This window comes from Talpa occidentalis, unplaced genomic scaffold (genome assembly GCF_014898055.3).
Source record: "Talpa occidentalis isolate TD23 unplaced genomic scaffold, MPIMG_talOcc4v2.1 talOcc4.6, whole genome shotgun sequence".
In the NCBI taxonomy this organism is placed as follows: Eukaryota; Metazoa; Chordata; class Mammalia; order Eulipotyphla; family Talpidae; genus Talpa; species Talpa occidentalis.
The window spans coordinates 84,428,910-84,450,112 of NW_023604972.1; the positions used below are offsets into that span (position 1 = coordinate 84,428,910).

At 37.7% G+C, this 21,203-nt stretch overlaps 2 protein-coding genes across 8 annotated transcripts in view; one reads left to right on the forward strand and one right to left on the reverse strand.

Annotated features, from left to right (window-relative positions):
- SGTB (small glutamine rich tetratricopeptide repeat co-chaperone beta) overlaps positions 1–21,133 on the reverse strand; it is a 32,956-nt gene extending 11,823 nt beyond the window's left edge. Inside the window, exons 1-10 of one of the 4 annotated variants that reach the window (XM_054688476.1) lie at positions 21,120–21,133; positions 19,182–19,304; positions 16,012–16,115; positions 13,512–13,581; positions 10,317–10,416; positions 6,499–6,603; positions 5,169–5,307; positions 5,008–5,070; positions 1,202–1,239; positions 498–581 (exon numbers count right to left, since the gene is read on the reverse strand). In XM_054688476.1, the coding sequence (XP_054544451.1) occupies positions 498–581; positions 1,202–1,239; positions 5,008–5,070; positions 5,169–5,307; positions 6,499–6,603; positions 10,317–10,416; positions 13,512–13,581; positions 16,012–16,115; positions 19,182–19,281 (803 nt within the window). In that variant the 5' untranslated portion in view covers positions 19,282–19,304; positions 21,120–21,133. The other 3 variants (XM_037530590.2, XM_037530591.2, XM_054688475.1) reach the window with 3 other exon arrangements.
- Positions 20,823–21,203, forward strand: part of NLN (neurolysin) — an 85,093-nt gene continuing 84,712 nt past the window's right edge. For 2 of the 4 annotated variants that reach the window (XM_037529209.2, XM_037529210.2), the window contains exon 1: positions 20,823–20,949. In XM_037529209.2, coding sequence (XP_037385106.1) covers positions 20,909–20,949 — 41 coding nt within the window. In that variant the 5' untranslated portion in view covers positions 20,823–20,908. The remainder of the gene's footprint in view (positions 20,950–21,203) is intronic. The other 2 variants (XM_054688472.1, XM_054688474.1) reach the window with 2 other exon arrangements.

A 21,203-nucleotide genomic window follows, 5' to 3' on the forward strand; every position in this document is an offset into this window, starting at 1 on the left:
CTCTGTAAATAAAGATGATAGTTTTGATGCTACCATTTAAGAAACTGAAAACACTAATATACTGACAATACAACCAAGCTATTAAAAAGTTAGGCTGCAAATAAAAACTCTGAATGTGGATCTAGCTCTTCAATGTATGCTCTGAAACCTCAGTAAGTCACTAAACTTTCTCTCAGATTCTCTATCTATTGAATAAAGATGTAAATACCTATTCATTTTCTATTAATTGCATTACTGAGATGGTACTGCCCCAAAAATAAAAACAATGCATATGTGATTGCTTTTCTTTAGGTACAGAGCTGGCAAGACAGTCCAGATCTTTGAGATCCTTTACCTTTCAGTCTGAAAAGTTCTTCCAATTATTAACTTCTTTTAGATTTAATAACTAATGAGGTTACTGATAGTAACAGTAAACAATAAAAATTTTGAAAGAAAGCCCTGCTTCCCTCACCTTGGAGAAACACTTTTTCACTGTTTCTGTTTAAGTACACACTTACGCTTGGATGAGGCTAGACAGGTCAGTTAGGCCCCCAACTCCAGCAGCAGGTCCCCCAATGGCATTTGTCATCATTCCGGACATTCTAGAGTATGCAAGAGATACATCACTGGATTGGCATATATTATTAGCATATAACAGCCAATGGAAAAGCCAGTTAAATATACCCACACTGGGGCCTCCCCAGTGGCGCAGAGGTTGAGCGCTGGGTTGCTAAACTGCCCACAGCTTCTGCAACATCGGTTCAATCCCCTGCCACAGGGCGAGGGTCCCACATGGCGCGCAGACCTCTCCTGCCACCCGCTGGCTGCTCCCGTCAGCAGTGTACTTCGTCAGTCTGCCTGCTCTGCTCTGCTCTGCTCTGCTCTCCGCTCTGCCTCTGGTGAATTCTCTCACCCTCCCACGCTTTCCCAGTGCTTGTATAAATAAAATCTTTAAAAAAAAAAATTTTTAGGGCTTCCCCTGGTGGCGCAGCGGTTGAGCACTGGGCTGCGAGGCTGCCTGCAGCCTCTGCAGTGCTGGTTCGTTCCCCGGCCGTCGCCGGCTAGGGTCCCACAAATAAATAAATAAATAAATAAACCCATACTGTGTAGGAGGTTAAGCCAAATGTATGTGACTTTAAATACTTAATGACCAGCATTCAGGGTAGTTTTATCATTTTGGTTAAGTGGAGAAGAAATGTAATAAGCTTTTCTGTATACTTACAGCTGTTGAACTTGAGGATTCTGCATTAAACTTGCTGCCTGGAATTGAAAAAAATGGCATCTCCCATTAAAGAGTTACAATTCAGGGATTTTTGACAAAGAATTTTATCAAAAAGTAGAGGAACAATGGCTAAACCATGTCAGTACGTTGTATTTTGTACATGTATTTTGTAGAGTGTCAGTGTGCTAAACAAAGTAAATGGAAATGTAAGAAAAGGAAGTGCTAGGAAAAAGTGGCATTAAAAATACATTGCAAGGGCCTCCCCGGTGGCGCAGCGGTTGAGCGCTGGGTTGCGAAGCTGCCCGCGGCCTCTGCGGCGCCGGTTCGATCCCCGGCTGCTCCCCGGCCACCGGAGGAGGGTCCCACATGGCGCGAAGACCTCTCCTGCCGCCCGCTGCTCCCCTCAGCAGTGTACTTCGGTCCTTCTGCCTGCTCTGCTCCCCGCTCTGGCTCGGGTGAATTCTCTCACCCTCCCGCGCTTCTGACTGTACCCAGTGCATGTATAAACAAAACAAACAAACAAACCAGCAAACAAATAAAGCATGCCTCTATAAAAAAAAAAAAATACATTGCAAGGATAAAATGATTATAAACTAAGGATATGGACAGCAGTTCCTACTATTGATCAGAGCCATAAAGCCAAAAGAAGAAAAAGACACTTCAAAAGTATAAAGAATCTATACTTGAGAGGGTCTGCTTCACATCTCTAAGAGATGTGACCTCACTCCAAGTTGTCTCAATCCTTCAATGCTTCAGTAGGAGGGAAATTATAATTATACACATACACTTTTTAAAACTTTCTATTTTGAAAGCATAACTCTTTTTTTGCCTTAAATTGGTAGTGTCAACAATACTCATGTAAACCATATTTAATCTAAATCTTTGTAGGCAGTAAGCTAATTTTTGATTCACTGACCCAAAATAAACTGTTCGGAAAAGCCACCACTTGCTTTTATGACCAGAAATATAGTTCTCCTCAAGTGTAGGTTAGAATTGATGCCTCTGAGCTAACACACTAATGCTATGGATTCTAGGACCTCGAAGAAATATATATCATACAGCTTTTCTGATCACTTTGAAGTAAGCAATCCTCCAGGTACTGTAAGTTAGAAAATGACCCCTAGTTTAATTACTTGCTTGGTGTAATTACAAAAAAAAAATTGCATTTACGGGTAAAACTTCTTCCCCAGCATGGGCCTGCTACTGTTAGCCAGTTGCACTATAGCACGGGTACTGTTAGCTATGCTTTTTGCCATAGTGTTTCTTCTACTTCTCTTCCTCCAGCTTGCTGACCAAGAGTTCAGGTTCTCCATGATCAGAGTTAAGTGAAGAAAGAGAATAAAGAGAGCAGAAAAATTATTTTTTTAAAGACTTTATTTATACATAGAAGAACTGGGATGTAGACCAGAGTTGCAGGGGGTGAGAGGATTCCCCAGAGACAGAGTGGGGAGAACAGGCAGAAATACTGTAGTGTATTTCTACTGAAATACAGTGCTAAGGGGAGCAGCAAGTGAGACAGGAGAGGTCTGGGGCAGCGCCATATGCAGGTTAGCTCCCTGGTTGGGGATCGAACTCAGGGCATAGGGTGATAGCATGATACTTAACCCCTAGGCCACCAGGGAGGCTCACGAGCAGGAAAATTCTTATTTAATTACTAGTAGTATCATTGGCTTTATACCCGTGCTCTTGGGTTTGTACGTTTTTAAAACTACTTAGGTTCTCTCATGGGGCACTTTCTGAAGTTCTTCAGATACTTCTTACTACCCCCCCACTTTGGGGATTTCTCCTCTACTTTCTGAAAAGGGTAATTTAATTTTCTCCTGGATGTATGCTATCACTTTCCCTTTGGTCCCAGGTTCTTAGTAATGCTCCTTTCAGGACTCTCAGTGTTGGGATCCTGTCACCGTGTCATCCTGTCACCCTCCAGGAGTGCCTCTTGGGCAAACTGAAGTCTGGAACTGTCTTGCAAGCATGTGTGTGGCTCTCTCTGGCCCACAGGAAACACACCTATACTCCACCTGTCTTCGGGACTTCCCAGACCACAAGTTAATTATGTTACTTGCTTCTCCAGTTGGCAAGTCAGACACCAGTCTATTGTCTGCCAGACTGATGACCATCTTTCATAGAAAGCTCTCTGAGTGGCCCAGAAAAGCCTTTTCCCAGTGGACTTGAGATGAGGTCTAGCCCCCTTACTTCCCTTATACATGGAGCAAGGCTCTAACTCCAATAGCATGTTCCAAAAATCTTTCAACCTCTGTCAACCTGATCCTTTCTAAGAATCACAAAACATAATTTTAACCTTCACCTTTTTGCAGTTCCTACATAGTAGTCTCAGACCTTATTTCAGTACACAGTATCTTGAGGCATAAGCCAAATATAAAACTTACAAATCCAATTTAACATTATAATAGCATATGTTCAAAAATACCATAAAATCTACAAAGAGATAAATTTTTGCTGTACAGCTGGGCAGACCAACTTAAATTTGATTGGCTCAGAGGCACCAATACTAAGTGAGAATAAAAGACAGTTACTGGATTACATTTGCAAATGAAACAATTACCTTTCTGGTAATAAAAGCAAGTGGTAGTTTTGCCAATACCTTATTTAGTGTCAGTGATTCAAATATTACCATCTAGTCACTTACAGGTAGAATACAGAAAAACCAAACAAAAGATCAGACAAAAACAAACTTTAAAAGCAACCCTTGAAAGATGCAACTTTCACAGTGGAAGTAGTAGAGGGGGAATGAGAATGGGGGAGGCGAGGAAGAACCTTCAATGGACTTTGTTGGAGGACTACATGCTTCAGTGGTAGGAGTGCAATGGTAACTACACCTGAGGGGAGAAATCCTGTACTGTCAAAACACTGGCAAGGATTTGGAACAATGGCATTTCAATAACAATGAAATAATTATAAATTTTTAAAAATTAACATCCACAAAGATTTAGACTACTAATTTTAAACTCCTAGTTACTACAAACCTAATTGTTCAAAAACTTATTTAGCTCAGTGGCAACAACTCATCTCTGCATTTCAACTCAACTGAAATTTAGTGACTGCAAGACATATTTTTTGAAGGGGCTGCCTTCCAAGAGTATAACTTGTGGTAGAATGGTTCTCAGCCATAAGTACAATCACCCAAGAACTTTATATACCCAGGTGACCTCCTCCACTCACTAGAGTTCCACATACTGGACCAAAGAACGTATGTTTTCAAAAAGGACCATAAGTGATTTTGTTCATTTGAAGAATGGCATACATATGTATGAAAATTATATTGAAAGCTCAAATAAATTCTTATAGTAGAAACAGACAATGCTGAAAAAAGAGCTTAGGGAACCACAAAAACAAAACACCAGACCTGAATCATTAGATATCTTCCTGTAACCACTTTTATGTAATTTTTAACCCTCTGTAAATTCACAGACCCTTTTGCCAATCTGATGAAGAATACGGTTCTTTCCCTAAAAACATTAATATAGCCGCATGTATACATATATCTATATATAATTTCAAGGAATCCATGGGCTTCCTGAAGTTCATTCAGGAATAAACTTCATTCAGGATGAATGAAGAATGAATGAAGAACTTGTATTGAATGAATGAACTTGTATTTCTTTGTGGGAAAGCCAATGCTTTCCCACAAAGAAATACAAGTGGTTTAAGAACGTCAGTGTGACATCATATCTAACTCTATTGCAGCCACCACCACAAAGCTTGTTTCTCAAAACTTGTTTCTCAAGTTTTGTAACTATATAGCTCTATCAGAAACAGCTGCAGAAGTGAAAAGGAAATATACTCACCATACTAATGAATGCTGGATTGTTTATTAAGCTAGCCATGTCAAAGCTCAATCCAGTTCCTATCTGTAAAAAAAAAATAAGAGAATCATTCTACCACTATAAGTTAATTACAATAATTGAGAATGACCAAAAAAATCATTCATTTGGCATTAAAAACTTACAGGACTAGATACCTCTCTTAATTTTTGTTCTGCTATTTTCAGATTGGATTTATAAGAATCATTTTCAGGATCAAGATCTAATGCCTTTTGATAACTTGTAACTGCTTCTTCAAATTTATTCATGGCAGTGAGGGCCAGCCTGCAGAGAATTTAAAAGTATAAGATACATGATTAAAAAACATTAGGACATCACAAATGTAGACAAACATCTATCTTGGTATTCAGTTCTAATCCAGGTTATAGGTAAATTATTTGTTGTACTATGGTTTACAGGAGTAGCATTAGAATTTTTTCTAATTCCAAGATTCTGTATGTCACCCATGAGAGAAACTTCATTAGAGTTCTCAACTATTCAACACACAGTTATTAATAACACTCAGTGGTGTGTCAGATACTATTTTAGATTCTATAATGAGAAATGTAAAGTCCTCATTTATAAAGGGCCTCCCCTGGTGGCACAGGCAGTTGAGCGCCACGCTATGAAGCTGTCCGCAGCCTCCGCAGCATGGGTTCGATCCTGGCCGGCCGGCGAGGGTCCCACATGGCACAGCAGACCTCTCTTGCCTCGCCTGCTGCTCCCCTCAGCAGTGTATTTCGTCAGTCTGCCTGTTCTGTTCCCCGCTCTGTCTCTGATAAATCCTCTCACCCTCACGCGCATCTGGCCTATACCCCAGTTTTTGTATAAAATAAATAAACAAATCTTTAAAAAAAATTTTTCATTCTACCTGGGAAAGACGTGATAAACATGCAATAAAAAAATAATATTAAAGAGAATAAATAAGGTTGCTGCTCACATTAAAAAGAGCTGAATCTAGAGAAAGTCATGAAAATCAGGACAGAAGCATTCTAAATAAAAGCAGCTTAACAGGGGCCCCAAGAACATAGAAGTTTAGTATGCTTACAGAACAGGACAGAGGCTGATGAAGAGGGAACATGAAGAACAAAGTATTGAAAGAGACAATATCGGGAAGGATCATGCCACATCCTATAGGATCATGGGTTTGGAGTTAGGATGTTATTCTGGTGGAAATGAAGTGACATGATTTATGCTTTGGAAAGCTCACTCTGGCTCAATATTGAGTGCTCATTTGAAATTTGTCATCTGGAACATGAAGTGAGTCTATTCAGTACAGGTCTATGATTTTCTCCACCAACCATTCATTACACAACGAATCATCTCTCTCCCAAGTCAAACACTACAATTATTTCCTCCCTTAATGCCATATTTATCTTATTAGTTCAGAGGATACAATCTTAAGCAGGAAATTCAAGACCAAGCCATTAAAAATAGCACATCTAAAAGTACTTTGCACATTCTCGCAGAACTTACCCCATTCGCCCATAGGCCTTGCTGTACTTTGAATCGATTGCTATTGCTTTTTCACAATCCTTTATTGCATCTGTGTAGTGACTTAATTTACTTTGAGCAGCAGCCCTGAGAGAAAGAGAAGAGTGAATATCTAAATCAAATTGTCTAAGGTCTAATAAAATGAAAAAAAAAAAAAAACTCAAACAAAAGCAGAGAAAATATGCAGGCTGCCTTTCACTGTTTGCTTGCTATAGAAAACAAATATATGAATCATGCAACTGATCTACCTACTTAGTGCCTTTCTTATTTGCACAAACTGAAAACAGTAGGCTATTGGGAACTGTAGAGAAGCACACGGAGTGATTGCTGTTTACAGCTACTCAGAGTACTATGCTGTTAATTGATGACTTTACTAGTAATATTAGGCCATCCATCCAGCAAGGCTAAAATGAAAACTAACACTTACCTATGTGCCTAAATTTGGCTACTAATTAAGGATAACAATATAGCCCATCTATTTAGCATATAATCTCAACACAATTAAGGACCATTTAATTCCTTTCAGATTACCTTTTTAACAAAGCTCCTGGAATGATTAGGTCCTGACAACATAATGAAGCCATTTACTACCCCTTCACACAATCCTGATAGCAGATAGCTCAGTCCCCATAGTAGTGCCCAAACCCCCAGGTCCAAACACTAACAGAATTACTGTTCAACTTGTCCCTTACATTTCCCAAGTGGTGCATCATGCATAAATAAATTATAGCAAAAACTGATGCTCTAATTATAAAAAATCTTAAATTTTGAAAGAAACAAATACTGAAAGCCTAAGACTTTGTATGCTAGGCTTTGTATACAACTACTCTATGAAATGGTTAGGTAAGTATCTCTATTTTACAAGCGAGGAAAGGGTGTAAGTGGCTGCCCAAAGCACATAACTAGTAAGAGGGAATTTAATGGCTACATGGTGCATACAGAGGTGGAACACCAAACCAGACTGCTTAAACAATGATGCTGATGGCTACTGTTGTGTACACCATTTATTAGACACTTTTCAGCACTTTACATGTATTAATTATATGAGTTTTACAACAATCTTATGGGTAAATGCTATTATTCACCTTTTACCAATGGGAAACTAAGGCATAGATATGTTAGGTAACTTGCTCAAGGTCACACAGGTTATCAATGGCAGAGCAGAAATTAGAATCCGAAGATCCTAGGTTGGAACTCCTATTAACCACTTTCCCATTCTTGCTTCAATAATTGACTTTGTAACTGACATAATGTAATATATGGTATTCTTCTCCAGTTTGTGATGACATGAAACTAGGAGAAGGAAACATTATAAAATGTCCAAAAAGATTAAGGGCCATGTAATAAGAAACTAATAAGATAAAATTCTAATGAGATAAAATATAAGATCCTGTATTTGAGTCTAGACAACCAGCATTACCTCCAATGACAATACTCGTACAGAATAAGGATTTGGCAAGAACCTGTCAAATGACTATATGACCGATAGAATAGAGAAAAGGTGTGAAAAGGAAAGTCTTTATGTGACCAAAAATGGAAAATGAATTTAACAAATAATGTGCAAGATGCTAATGTCTAGAAGTAGATAGATGAGAGCCTTACCAGACTATTCTTGTCAGATTGATGCCAGATTCTAGTGCTAAATGCTAGATGTCAGATAAAGTGCTAATTTCTAGGAATTACACAGTAATAGATATAGGAAAATTGGAATGATTTTAGAATAAAAGTGCAGGTCTTAAAGCTGTACTATCTGAGGTACAACTGAAAAGCTGGGAACATTTAACAGCAAAAAAAGAACTCAAATGAACATAGTAGCCACCCACAAAATGTTAAGATACTGTCATGACAAAGAATCATACTAATTCTGTAGTTGCCCTTAAATATAAAATTAAAAAGCCAACTTATAGAAGCTAGAGGAAAACAAATTCTGTGTCAATATAAAGGTGACTTTTTAAATAGAAATATCAACTAAAGAAAAGGTAAGGGGAAATGGCATTCTCCCAGAGGGTTTACAAAATTGAATACCCTAAATATAAGAAAAATTCAATACAAGATTTGATCAAGATAACTTAAAGATCTCTTTCAAACCTAAGAATTTATTACATAAGAGGTAATTTGCATAAGACTGTCATAAAAAGTTTCAGATTGATTGAAATAGTCATACCATCACCAAAGTAGAATATACATGGAAAAATAAGAAAATAGAAGTAAGTTGTCATGTCTGTAACTGGGGAGAAAAGCAAGCATTTAAAATTTATACAGGGGCCTCCCTGGTGGTGCAAGGGGTTAAGACGCAACCTATGAAGCTGTCCGCAACCTCTACAGCAAGAGTTCGATCCCCTGGCCAGCCAGGGAGCAACCCACATGGCACAGCAGACCTCTCCTGACTTGCCCGCTGCTCCCCTCAGCAGTGTACTTCAGTCAGTCTGCTTGTTCTGTTCCCCACTCTATGTCTGGTGAATCCTCTCACCCCCCCATACCTCTGGCCTGTACCCCAGCTCTTGTATGCATAAATAAAGAAATCTTTAAAAAAAAAATGTATACATGTGAACAACATTAAAAGGCAAACAGAAAGCTGTGCAATTAGGAAAAAGGGGTTGTATCTTTAATATAGAGTTATGCTGTCCAATATAGTAGCCACAAGTGAGTTTCAATTTGAGCTGATCTTAAACATTAAGTTTCCATGATTGACTAGCCACATTTCAAGAGCTTAGTAGTCACTGTAACTACTGTATTAGACACTACAGATAGAACATTTCCATAATTGCATGAACTTCTAATGGAACCATAATGTTTAAAACAGAATAACTTAATGCAAAAAATTAATCACATAATTGACAGAAGAGCTGAGAAGCCAAGTAGCAGGTTATGCAATAATGTAGAAATTAACATTTCTAGATTTGAAAAATGTCCAGCTTCAACAGTAATTAAACATAAATTGGAACAATCAATACTAAAATAAGAATACTGAATTTACAATAATAAGTAATAATTCAAGTACTTAGTATTGAGAAAAGTGTGGTAAAAACAGATACACTAATATACTTCTAGAGGAGAGAATTAAACTTCAAAATATTTTCAAAGAGGCTGGAACAATTTTACAATCTGCATCCACAATTTATATTGCTAGATCTACTGAAGGCATTTACAGGGATAAATCCAAAGTCTAGGAAATCTTAAGTCCAGAAAGTAATTTTAGAAACAAAGATGTTTACCCCAGTTTTTTTATTGAAAGAAAAAAAAGACAACTTCAATGTCTATCAGTAGGTGAATAAGTAAAATGAAGGAACCTCTATCCATTTATTAAAAAATAACACTGAGTCCTTATTTGCCAGCCACAATGATAGACCTGACAATATAAAAATGATTAACAGATAATAACAGACCAATTTGCATCCATTTAAATAATGTTTATGAAGGACTTCAATAAAATAGGGACATGTTCTCAAGAAACAAAAATCTTCTATGTTTGGGGCTAGATCATGCCACAATATATACAAACATCAAATCATTATATTGTGTACCTGAAGCTAATATAATTTTAGGTGGATTATATCTCAATTAAATTAAAAATATATACAAAATAAGGACATGTTTATGATATGCCTAGTGGGTAAAAATGAGTATAAAATTGATTACACTTTGATCAAACAAAATGTACTAAAAGGTTGGTAACAGTGGTTGCTGCTAAGTGACAAGTTTATGAATTCTTTTCTTCTTTATACTCATAGAACTTTCAAAATTTTATAAATAAACTTTACAGTTCTCCCTGTAAACCTGCCACAATAATGTAGGCTTACCTGTTGCAATAATAAACTGCATTATTTGGATCCAATTCTATTGCCTGTGTGTAACAATCCACTGCAGCAGCATAATTTTCTTCTTTCATGTGGTTATTGCCTAAAATAATCAATAGGTACAGTAATACAATATTAAAAAAATACAAAGTTTGAAAGATACGTTTTAATCACAGAAACTATAATAATATGAAGGTCAGTAGCATGATTTTCAGTCAACACTGGAGATAAATTTTATATTGCACTATAGAATTCATCTCCATTAGCCTTCAGTGTGTTTTTAACAATGATTTTTAACAATGATTTTTAACAGTGATTTTTAACAATGCTGAGACTTTTTTTAATGTTTGTATACCTTATAAAATCCAGGTTTTAATAAGTAAATGTAACATTTATGATTATCTCAGGACAAAATCTAATCTTATCTTCCTTAACTTCTCTCTCCTTTCAGAGCTGCCCCACCCCATTCCAGACATAATACCCTCCTCAGTCACCAACTCAATCTGCATCAAGTCTTCCACTCCTCCCCTGTCAAAATCTATACCTGCTAAATAACCAAGTCCTCAGAATTCTGCTATGCAAGTAAGCTGGCAAAAATAAGCATGCCACTATATTACTGGTAGGTAATATATTATGTGCTATACCTTATAGAGATTTTTTTTTAAAAGGGATTATTGGGTGTTAATTTCTAAAGATACAGAATTTCAGATACCATTGGCTAGTCCACAGGGTACTGATTGTTAGGAAACATATCTGCAAATACATCTGGCAATAATTTAGCTAGGTTAACAACTGATTAGGAGTAGATAAGGAATTTCCTTGACTATCCTCTGTATTCCATTAAATGTAAAAAATATCCTGCTCACTTAAAAAAAAACAAACCAATGTCCCAAAATTGAATTTTTTTAAGCACTAGGATTAGGAAGAAGGACTTATATCACAGCTTTGTTTTTTAATATACATTAGCTACTTAATAGGAAGACGTGGAAGCTGTAAATTTGCAGGGAACAGAACAGAAAGCTTAAGGAAAGGAAGGTAGGTAAGAGCATCTAAAATCATACAAAAATTACTGCAAGTTAAAAATCAGAAATGAATAGAGTGACTCTTAATGGGCACAGGCTTTTATGGGAAGTGATTAAAAACATTCTGTAATTGTGGCACAACTCCATGAATATACTAGAACCAATTACCTAGAAGGAGCAAATAGCATGGTACATGAATTGTATCTCAATAAAGTTGTTGTTTAATGGAAAAATAATTAATTTAGACCCCAAAATAATTAGACTTCCAAAAAAGGAATCAATATAAAGCCTTTAATGTAGTTAACAGGATTATTACATAATTTTTATGATTAAGCAAGAAATTAACTACATTAGCTCAGGTACTAAAAAAAATGGCTTTCTGTATGTAAAATATTTAAATATTCTGGGTTATTGGGATTTTGTTGTTGCTGTCGGGCCTTTTTGTCATGGGTGATATTATTTTACTATTACTACTTTTTAAAAATCTGTTGTATTTTTTTCCTCAAATGTATTGATACTGTAACATATATACATACATACATGCCAGATGTATGTATATATATTTACATATATTAATGATAAAAATATCACCAAAAAATACTCTATATGCAAAAATTCAAGACACCTTGAAGTAATTTGTAAAGATAAATGTAATAAACCATTGGATAGCAGTTTATAGTTACATGATACTTGCCGATAAAATTGTTTCTTAATTCTCAAGACAACCTTCTGAGGTTTGCATATACTTCTGTGACATGTCAGGGAATGACAACAATGAACCTTACTTGTTCTTCTGATCTTACTATAGCTCTTCAGAAGGAAAGCACACAAAAATGTTTTAAAACAACCTTCTAGAAAGGTACTAGCTACCTAATAGTACCATGGAATACTATACACCCATTAAAAACGATGATATATATCATTTAGGTCTATTATAGACCTAATAGACCTAATACAGGCAAGATAATAGGAAAAGTATATTCTTTTCCATGTCTATCCTTTTAGACACCAACTGTTTTGTTTTTTTTTTTTTAACTCAGTTACCTTCTTTAGGCTATGAACAAAGGAATGGACCAGAAAATGGCTCTGAACCATTTTTTATATAGCTTCTGAACATGACATATTCCCTAAATAAATTTCTTCCCATAGGACAGGGAATTTGTTGGCTCTCATTCACTGCTAAAGATCAGGACTCTGTTTTATAACATATTAATCTTATAGGCATGACCTGGCTTTCCTCTATAGGTTAACATAACTTACATGATGAGGAAAGTTAACACAGATCCTTAACAGTGACTTACTGATTAAAACCAAGAATGCGTCAACAGCCACTATTAGAAAATTTGCTAGCTAATAAACACATAAGTGCCATGGAGATGCACAAACAACTTTCAAAAAAACTCAAATACACAAAAATTAAAATAATATTGGAAGTTATTTTCTTCTCTTTGAGTAGGCATAAAGAAGAATTTGGAATCCTAGCATACACACAGCACATAAATTACCAACAATCATACTGTAAATACTGTTTGGCAAGTTTTACTCAAAACAGGTCTGCTTCTTTTGAAACAAGTCATATGTATACTGCTCACAAACCACTCTGTATTGCCAGGCTTCTTCCCTATTACCTTCATTTCTATTTCCCAAGTTGTTGGGAGCCTGCTGCCCTAAAGGGAGCTAGAGTTTTGGAGAATACCTGTTTATTCTGCATACGGATTTCCAGGATGTTAGAAGTTCTGCAAACAGAACTTCTTCCCAGAATTGACTCCTGTTCTCTGAGGACATGCTGGCTTCTGCGCATGTTCCCTACTAACCAGGAAAACTTGTTTTCAGCAGTAATTTATTAATCTGTATAAGCAAAAATACAATTGTGTGCTATTTTCTTATTCCTTTGTTCATATCTTTAATAAAAGCTTAGGCTGGGAGAGTGAAAGGCAGAGCTGCTTTTGATGGCACTCTCCCCAGCCTCCCCCCATTGCAAATTCATTTAGACTCTGAGTCTTCATTAATGGCAAAGAACTTCATCGGCTGTCCTGTCTGCAGCAATAAGTGTCATATGGACTTATGACAATCCAGTCTTGGCAGTGTAAACCATAATCTTAGCAACTGACAGTTATTTTCTCCAGAGTTTCAGAAAGCTTTACTGAGCAAGTCATTTTTCCTATGAAATACTCACCTTCATCTTTTAGTTGGTCAGCTTTTCCCACATCTTCAGGCACTGAGTTTGAGAGTGGCAGAATCTCATTCTGAAATTAAGTAAAAATCAATGTCTTTCTATTTAGCTACATAGAGTCATTCCAGAAAACTGTAAGTAAATAATGAATTACACTATAGTAAATCATCTGTAATTCTCCGTCATAAAATCTTAACACCTAATAGTGTTAGAAATAGGAAAAAGTCCTTTCACATACTTTTATTAGAAAAATAACTATGGAATTTTTCTAGAGGATAATAAGCAACTGTGAACACTATTTTTTACTCACTTTCCCTATACCCAACAATTACACTTCATGAACAACCAATAGCAAAGAATATGAATAGAATATGTTCAAGGAATTGTTTATATACTTTTTTTACTAACCAATATACTTTTTTTACACTTTAAAAAAATTTTCCCTACCACACGTCCTTGGCCTTTCCTCCATCCACTCTCCCTTAATCTCAGAAATCTCATTTCATTTTATTAATGTCCACCAGTTTTTATAAGTATTTTACTTGGTTGAATCATCTGTTATGTGAATATCCAATATGTGTGTTTGTCACTCTGACTTGCTTTACTACACATAATTCCCTCAAATTCCTTCCTTTTTGCTGTAAATGGCAGCTTTTCACTTTTCCTTATGGCTGAATAGTATTCCACAGTGTGGACAGACCATATCTTTTTTATCTAATCTTTGTAATTGTTTATTATTAGTGAAAAAATTTTAATAAAATGTTAATATTCAAAGAGATAACCACAAAGTTAAAATCAAAGCTAACCAATAAAAGCACTTATTATATGATCCTAATATTTAAATATGTGCACACAAACACAGAGGTTAAAAAAAATAAGGAAAGGTTCACATTGAAAGACTAACAATAGTAATATTTGGAGGTAAAAATTTCTGTCTCTTCTTTATATCTTTCCATATTCCAAATTTTTTTAAACCTTGAACATATATTTTACCATAAGATTAAAAAACATATAAAATCCTATTTTTTGCACATACTATCATCCTCAAACCTCTTTCATATTAGTAAGATTCAAATTAAAGATACTGATGAAAATTAAATAGAAACTCAGAAATACCCTAAGTGACACTGGGAACACAATGTATTTTATGTCTTTAAGAGACCCTTTTTATTTATTTTTTTTTAAAGATTTATTTTTTATTTATACAATAGCTGGGGTACAGGCCAGAGACATGGGAGGGTGAGAGGATTCACCAGAGACAGAGCAGAGGACAGAACAGGCAGACAGTCTGAAAGCATTGCTGAGGAGAGTAGTGGGTGTGTCAGAAGAGGTCTACCGCTCCATGGGGGAATCTCCCTGGCCGGCCGGGAATCGACCCTGCACTGCAGAGGCTGCGGACAGCTTCACAGGGCTGCACTTAACCCACTGTGCTTCCTGGGAGACCCCAAGAGACTCTTTTTAAATTGTGTTGCTTTTATTTTTTTAAAGCTTTATTTTATTTATTTATGCATAAAAGAGCTGGGGTGTAGGCCAGAGGTGAGGGGTGTGAGAGGATTCATCAGAGACAGAGTGGGGAGCAGAATAGGCAGATGGACTGAAATATACTGCTGAGGGGGCAGGCGAGACAGGAGAGGTCTGCTGCATCATGTGGGTTAGCTCCCTTGCCAGGGATCTAACTCATGCTGCAGATAGCTTCATAGTGCTGAGACTTAACCCTTTGCACCACCAGGGAGGCCCTAAGATATGTTGCATTTAAACTTGATGCTTAGTTCAGAAATAAGTGTACAATTTTCAAGAAAGCATAATTTGTCACCACTATTTACTATATTTTAAAAATATCCACCACTACCTTTTTTCATTAAACTTCCAGTAAAATTGATTAACATCAGAAATATACTTTCCTAATTATACAAAAATAACTCAAGTTCAAAATCACCAATAAAATAGATGAGTGTTGTTCTTATTTTTAGAAAATGTTTTTCTAATAAATAGTATTTCTATACAGGAGCAGAGATCAGAAAACATGTTTCAGTCCAAGCTTGCATCTTGAGCCTAAACCTTCCCCTCATTTAAAGAGTCCCATCAATGGCAACATTTGATGAAATCTGCTTCAGAATGATGACTCAATTCCTGATGAATCTATTTTTGCATGGTTGCCTTCTTGATGTTAACACTTTTTTTAAAACACGTATTCCATATTTTAGGGGAATGTCAAATAGATGTCAGAAATTTAAAAATACTCCAATACTATAAAAGACTTAAAAAGTTGACTAAGACACATCGATGGTGAAAGGACAATCATAACTACTAACAGGAAAATCTAAACTACATTTAAAGGAGTTACATTTTAGATCCCAAATGTGTCCACGTGGGTTCACCATCTATCTTATACCCAAAAAGAAATGAGTTATTAATAGGTATAGTCCCTCACATATTAACAATCCAACATAATATTGTAATTATAATTAAATCAGATATGAATGAGAAAACAATGACAGCTTACCTTACAGAAGGAACTTGTGAACATTTCTGTCAAAGGCTGTGACACTGCTAGGTGTGTATCTTCTGGGCTGATTTTGAACACTGTCTCCAAGCACTGAATTGCAACTTGAAATAAATTTTAATAGTGAAAAAAAAATTAGCAGCCTAAAAAAAGAAACATCCTTTTTTTCTGGTAGGATTGCAATCTGTGGAAATTCAGCATTTATGCTGATAGAACAGAAGGAAAACTAACTGGTTCAGCTGTATAGAGACTTCTGTTTATAGATCAGCTATTGAGAGAAGATAACTTGATTTCCTATTCCTCACTTAAAGAAAAATGGTACTTAGAATATAATTTCTCAGTATATACATTACATCATATTTTCATTGAAGCAAATCACTAACAACTTACTCCCTACTACCAATATCTGATTAACTACAATGTCTTAATGACCTAAACAAAAAATTTTTTAGTCTTTTTTTAATGTGAGAAATAGAATTTCAACTTGATTTAAAATATAAGAGAAACTTAAATTCTAGCACATAGGAAGAACTAAATATTAATCCTGGTATAATTATGCGAAGATAGGTGGGATTAAGGAATTCATTCATGCATCCATATTTACCACACAGCTACTATGTATAAGGCGCTGTTCTCAGGCAGTAAAGGTACAGTAGTTACCCTAACAGACAAAAATCACTATCTGAATGCTGAAACTTGTATTTAATAGGAAAGAGACATACACAAAAGTAAAATAAAAAGTATACTAAGTGGTGACAGGTGACTCGTCTGTACTTGGTGTCTGATGAGAAAACTGGTATGACTAAGATAGACTTGAGGTGGAATAAGTAGCATTTTTAAGGATTTGGGCTCCATGACTTAGGTCACCAAAGAGCCATTCCAGAGTTTAGTAAGTAGAATAATACACACACACACACACACACATATATACATATATATATATATATATATATATATATGTTTAGAACTAAAAGACTGATAGAAATAACCGAGAATTGATTAGAGATGGAGGCTGAGGGAGAAAATAGAAGCAGAAAATCAGTGGCTTCCTACTTAAATTATCTAAATATGAGTCTGAGTTAGGGCAATAACAGTGAAGAAAGTATAGCTTGTCCTCTCTACAAGTACCTAGAAGGGAATGGAAGTGATTCTTATCCAGACAGTGCTCTCATTTGAAAGTGACATCTCTCATGGGTCTACAAAATGAGAATGCAGCCCAAACGTCCATTGTAGTTCCAGACAGTTTGGAATACAGTCACATTTTGTGTGTGACTTTCAAAAGATACATTATATATTCATTGTGGTCCTGAGAAAATTACCTCTGTCATAAAAGATACACTATTACTTTGACTATCTGTAAAACAATTCTCCTTATAAAGGGAACTGATTGTTTCCAACTACAAAAGTTAGTAACTTACAGAAAATAATCCACTGTTTACCCATCCCTTATTTTCTCCCTTTATATTCCTACTAAGCAGTTGTTCTTATACTAAAAATATTGGACCACAAAAAATAGGCTCTCATTGCTGTGAAGACAGTAATAACTGAGTACTGAGAGAACTGGAAGAATCATCTATGAGTAGATTGAAGCTGCCAAGAATTTAAACAGGAATACTGGAGACAGTGACAGTGCACAGATCTCAAAAGTCAAAACATGAAGCAGGTATCAGTAGATTATAACAATTAGGAGGACTGGGTGAGAAAATCTGATGACAAGGTTCAAAGCTAATGATACGCAAGCTTCTATCGTGGTAAATCTGGGCTTAGAACTTAGGCTCCTATCTGAGGGCTTTTTAAATCTCTAGAAGGTGGGCAGACATCTCCACATGATTTCATCTTCAATTAAATTAGACTCAGAGTCAAAAATAGGGGTCGGTCAAAAACAATTGGCACCACTTCTGACTGCCATATATAACAGCCAGCTGAAGGCACATGTTTTTGGCTAAATACCATACTAAAAATAGGATATAACATCTTGGTTTTTAAAAAAAATAACTCAATTTTCTATCTAGCCCTTAAAAGTACTATACTGGCTTTTATTAGAAAAGAAACAGCTTTTATTCAATGATGGGCTTTATCTGTTTGCTACAGAAAATCAAAATCAACATTTTCTTTAGACAACCAGTCACATTTGTCTTCGCAGTCTCACCACCAAGGAAGACCAAAAGACTCTGATTAAATGGACTGATTACAATGTACTCCAATTGTGTATCACCTGCTCCTCTCATTGTCACCTGGACAGACACCATCTCACCAGACTATAAACAGATTTAGAGCAAATGTCCAATTTTCATCCCCATCTCCTAAAAAGCATATTCACAAGGGAAGTGCTTGTTGAAATTAATACATATTTACCCTTTATAGGAGAAATGGCTTTAAAATAGAAAAATTTAAATTGTACCATTATTTATTAAATTCTCCCAAATGCACTATCTCCTTGTAATAATTAAGTCTTTAGTCCACAAGAAACTAGCTTCCTTGAACCTCCACAAGCCCATCTGTAGAAATCTATCTTGCTATGGTTATACTGAATTTAAATTTTTAAATGCACAAACACGGAGCACAAAAGATGGACTCAAGGAAAGGTGATCACCCAAGTCATGCTCAACTTTACAGATTACAGAATCTAACACTTAAAGCTCACATAAAACAAGGGTGAAATTCTCTAACTTCAAATCCCCAAATAGGAAGTTGTATATACTAGCAATATAATTATTAGATATTTACATAGTGCTTTTATGATGACTAAGGTATTTTTACCTTTCAATTCTAAACTGGATGCTTTGCTATTAGGAAGAAAAGACAAGATCTTCAGAGTGAGTAAAAACCATTATTTAAATCTCAGCTTTTGCCATATATTAGCTAATGATACTATGTTACTTAACCTATCTAGTTTCATTTACTTATCAGTTAAATGGGAGTAACACTAGCAGTTGTTAACAGTTAATAGCAGTCGCCCTGAAGAAAATATTTCCTACAATATTAATAGCAAGTTCTGAGACATAATTGTGCAATAAATGAACAACAGTCCTGTTGTTAGTTAAAACACAAGTATCAGAGTGGAAATATAATAACCTAATAGAGTTCTCTTCTTGAAGGATCAACAAAATATTCTGAGTAGTCTTCATTTATAATTATAACACAAAGGAACACAAAGAACAGGTGCCTACCTTCCAAACTTTCTTGTTCATCCGAAGTATACGCATCCATCTGACTTTGTTCCCGAAGGAAACGAATAACTGCATAGACTAGGTGCTTGATAGATGACATTTTAAAACCTTTAAACCCTTTACCTTGGTAAGAAAAATGAAAAACACTAAACTAAGTTATTTTAAACAGGAAGGTTATAAATTACAAAGTAATAAATAGGGAGGTTATAAATCATATTAAAATTAAAAAACTAAAACCTTTATTACGTTCAGTTCTCTCTCTTTTTAGAGTCGGGATCACAAAGTATTGTTATGGCAATGTATTGCATATTTTCATTTATACCCAGTGGTATTAGAATATGTGAAATCTTGCAAAATAAGAATTCCCTCAAAACATATATAAGCTTAGACTCGCACTGAATATCTCACTGTATCTTAACAGTATGTTTGGTACAAATGCAGTTAAGGATACAGATGTAGAAATCCCAAAAGGCCTAGGTACTAAGTTGAGGGAGAATTCATACTGCTGACTCAGAAGCTGATCCACGCTGAGCATCTTCATGAGATTTTTTTAAAAAATGTAATCATAGTTTACATTACACCTACTTTTGTAGGTCGAGACAGTCATTTGATTCAGAAATATATTAATGAAAGGTTATTAAACTACTGAGTGCCGTTCTTAGTAAAAATGACATGTCTATTTAATCAACAGACGTGTTGGGAAAGCATAGTCTAAATCGATGGATACTACAAGCCGATCAGTGCTCTCTGCAGTAGCTGTATCCTCGTGGACAAGCTGGAAGCTACCGGTCACGTTCATTCACACGGAATACTATATCGCATTCAAGCTGTGGCGCAGAGCCAGCCAGCACTAATGGTTATTTCCACTAAATCGCATCATCCTTCTGCTCCCCAGGTTCCCTAACTCAAAACCAGGGTGTGGTACCCGCCGCTAGGATGTTTATTATTTGTGTGCACACGTAAAAGGCGAGTCCTGCCTCTAGGCCACAGGGTTGCAAGTATTAAAGAAGGCCCCAGAACAGAAGGTGAAAAAAGAACGGGAGGAGGGGGGAAGGAGAAGAGCTGCGCGGGGGAAAGGAGATGTCCCACCTCCTCCAGGCTTCTCCCCCTTCCTCTCCCAAGAGTACATCGACCTCCTTCTCCCTCTCTTAGGCAGCCGGGCCTCGCGTCGGCCCTGACCGGGTTTGCAGCTGGTGCGCTGTGCAGGCCCCGTCTGGGGCGGCGGGAGACGCACCCATCCCAGACAGAAGCCCCTTACCAGGCAGGAGGATGCGAGACGGCTGCTGCGGGCCTATGGGGGTCCGGAGGGCGGCCCGCCCACCCCTCGACCTCAGGGCTTGAGCCTGGCTCCCGATCGCAGCACTGCCAGCGGTCGCCCAAACTTCACCGTCTCCCCAGCCTCCGCCACCCCCTCAGCCCACCCAGCAGTGCGCTCAGCTCCCGGCGGCTGGGTCTCGCCAGAACCGCCCCCGGGGCGGCGCAGGACGCACGGGGCGGGGGGCGGGGCGGGGCGGGGCGGGGCGGGGGCGCGGGGTGGGCGGGGCGGGCGCCGGCCGGGGCGGGGCCAAGTGGGCGCCGGCGTGGAGCTGCCGCACGTGGGAGGGCTGGGGCCGGGTAGGCACCGCCGTAACCTCCGCGGCTAGGCCGCCTCCGGGCCCCTGCGCGTCCCGCTGCCCCGACCCGAACGCGAGGACAGCGCGCCCGCCGCCAGCAGTCTCGGCGCTCCCATGATCGCCCGGTGCCTCTCGGCTGTGCGAGGCCTCCACAGGTACCTCCCGCGCGCGGGGTAACCTTGACCGTGGGCAGGGAGGGGGCTTCTGCCCAGGCGGTGTCAAACGCCCGGGCCCGGCCTTTCCCGACCGCACCCCTGCGACATTGCCGGCGCCCTCCCCCCCCCCCCCCCCCCCCCCAGCCCGCGCGGTCTGCCCTGAGGGACACCTGGCGCGGTGACTCGGGGCCATCTTCCCGCCTCCGCTCCCTCGGGAGGGCGTCCATTCTCCTTTGTTAGGGACGGCCGGAGCT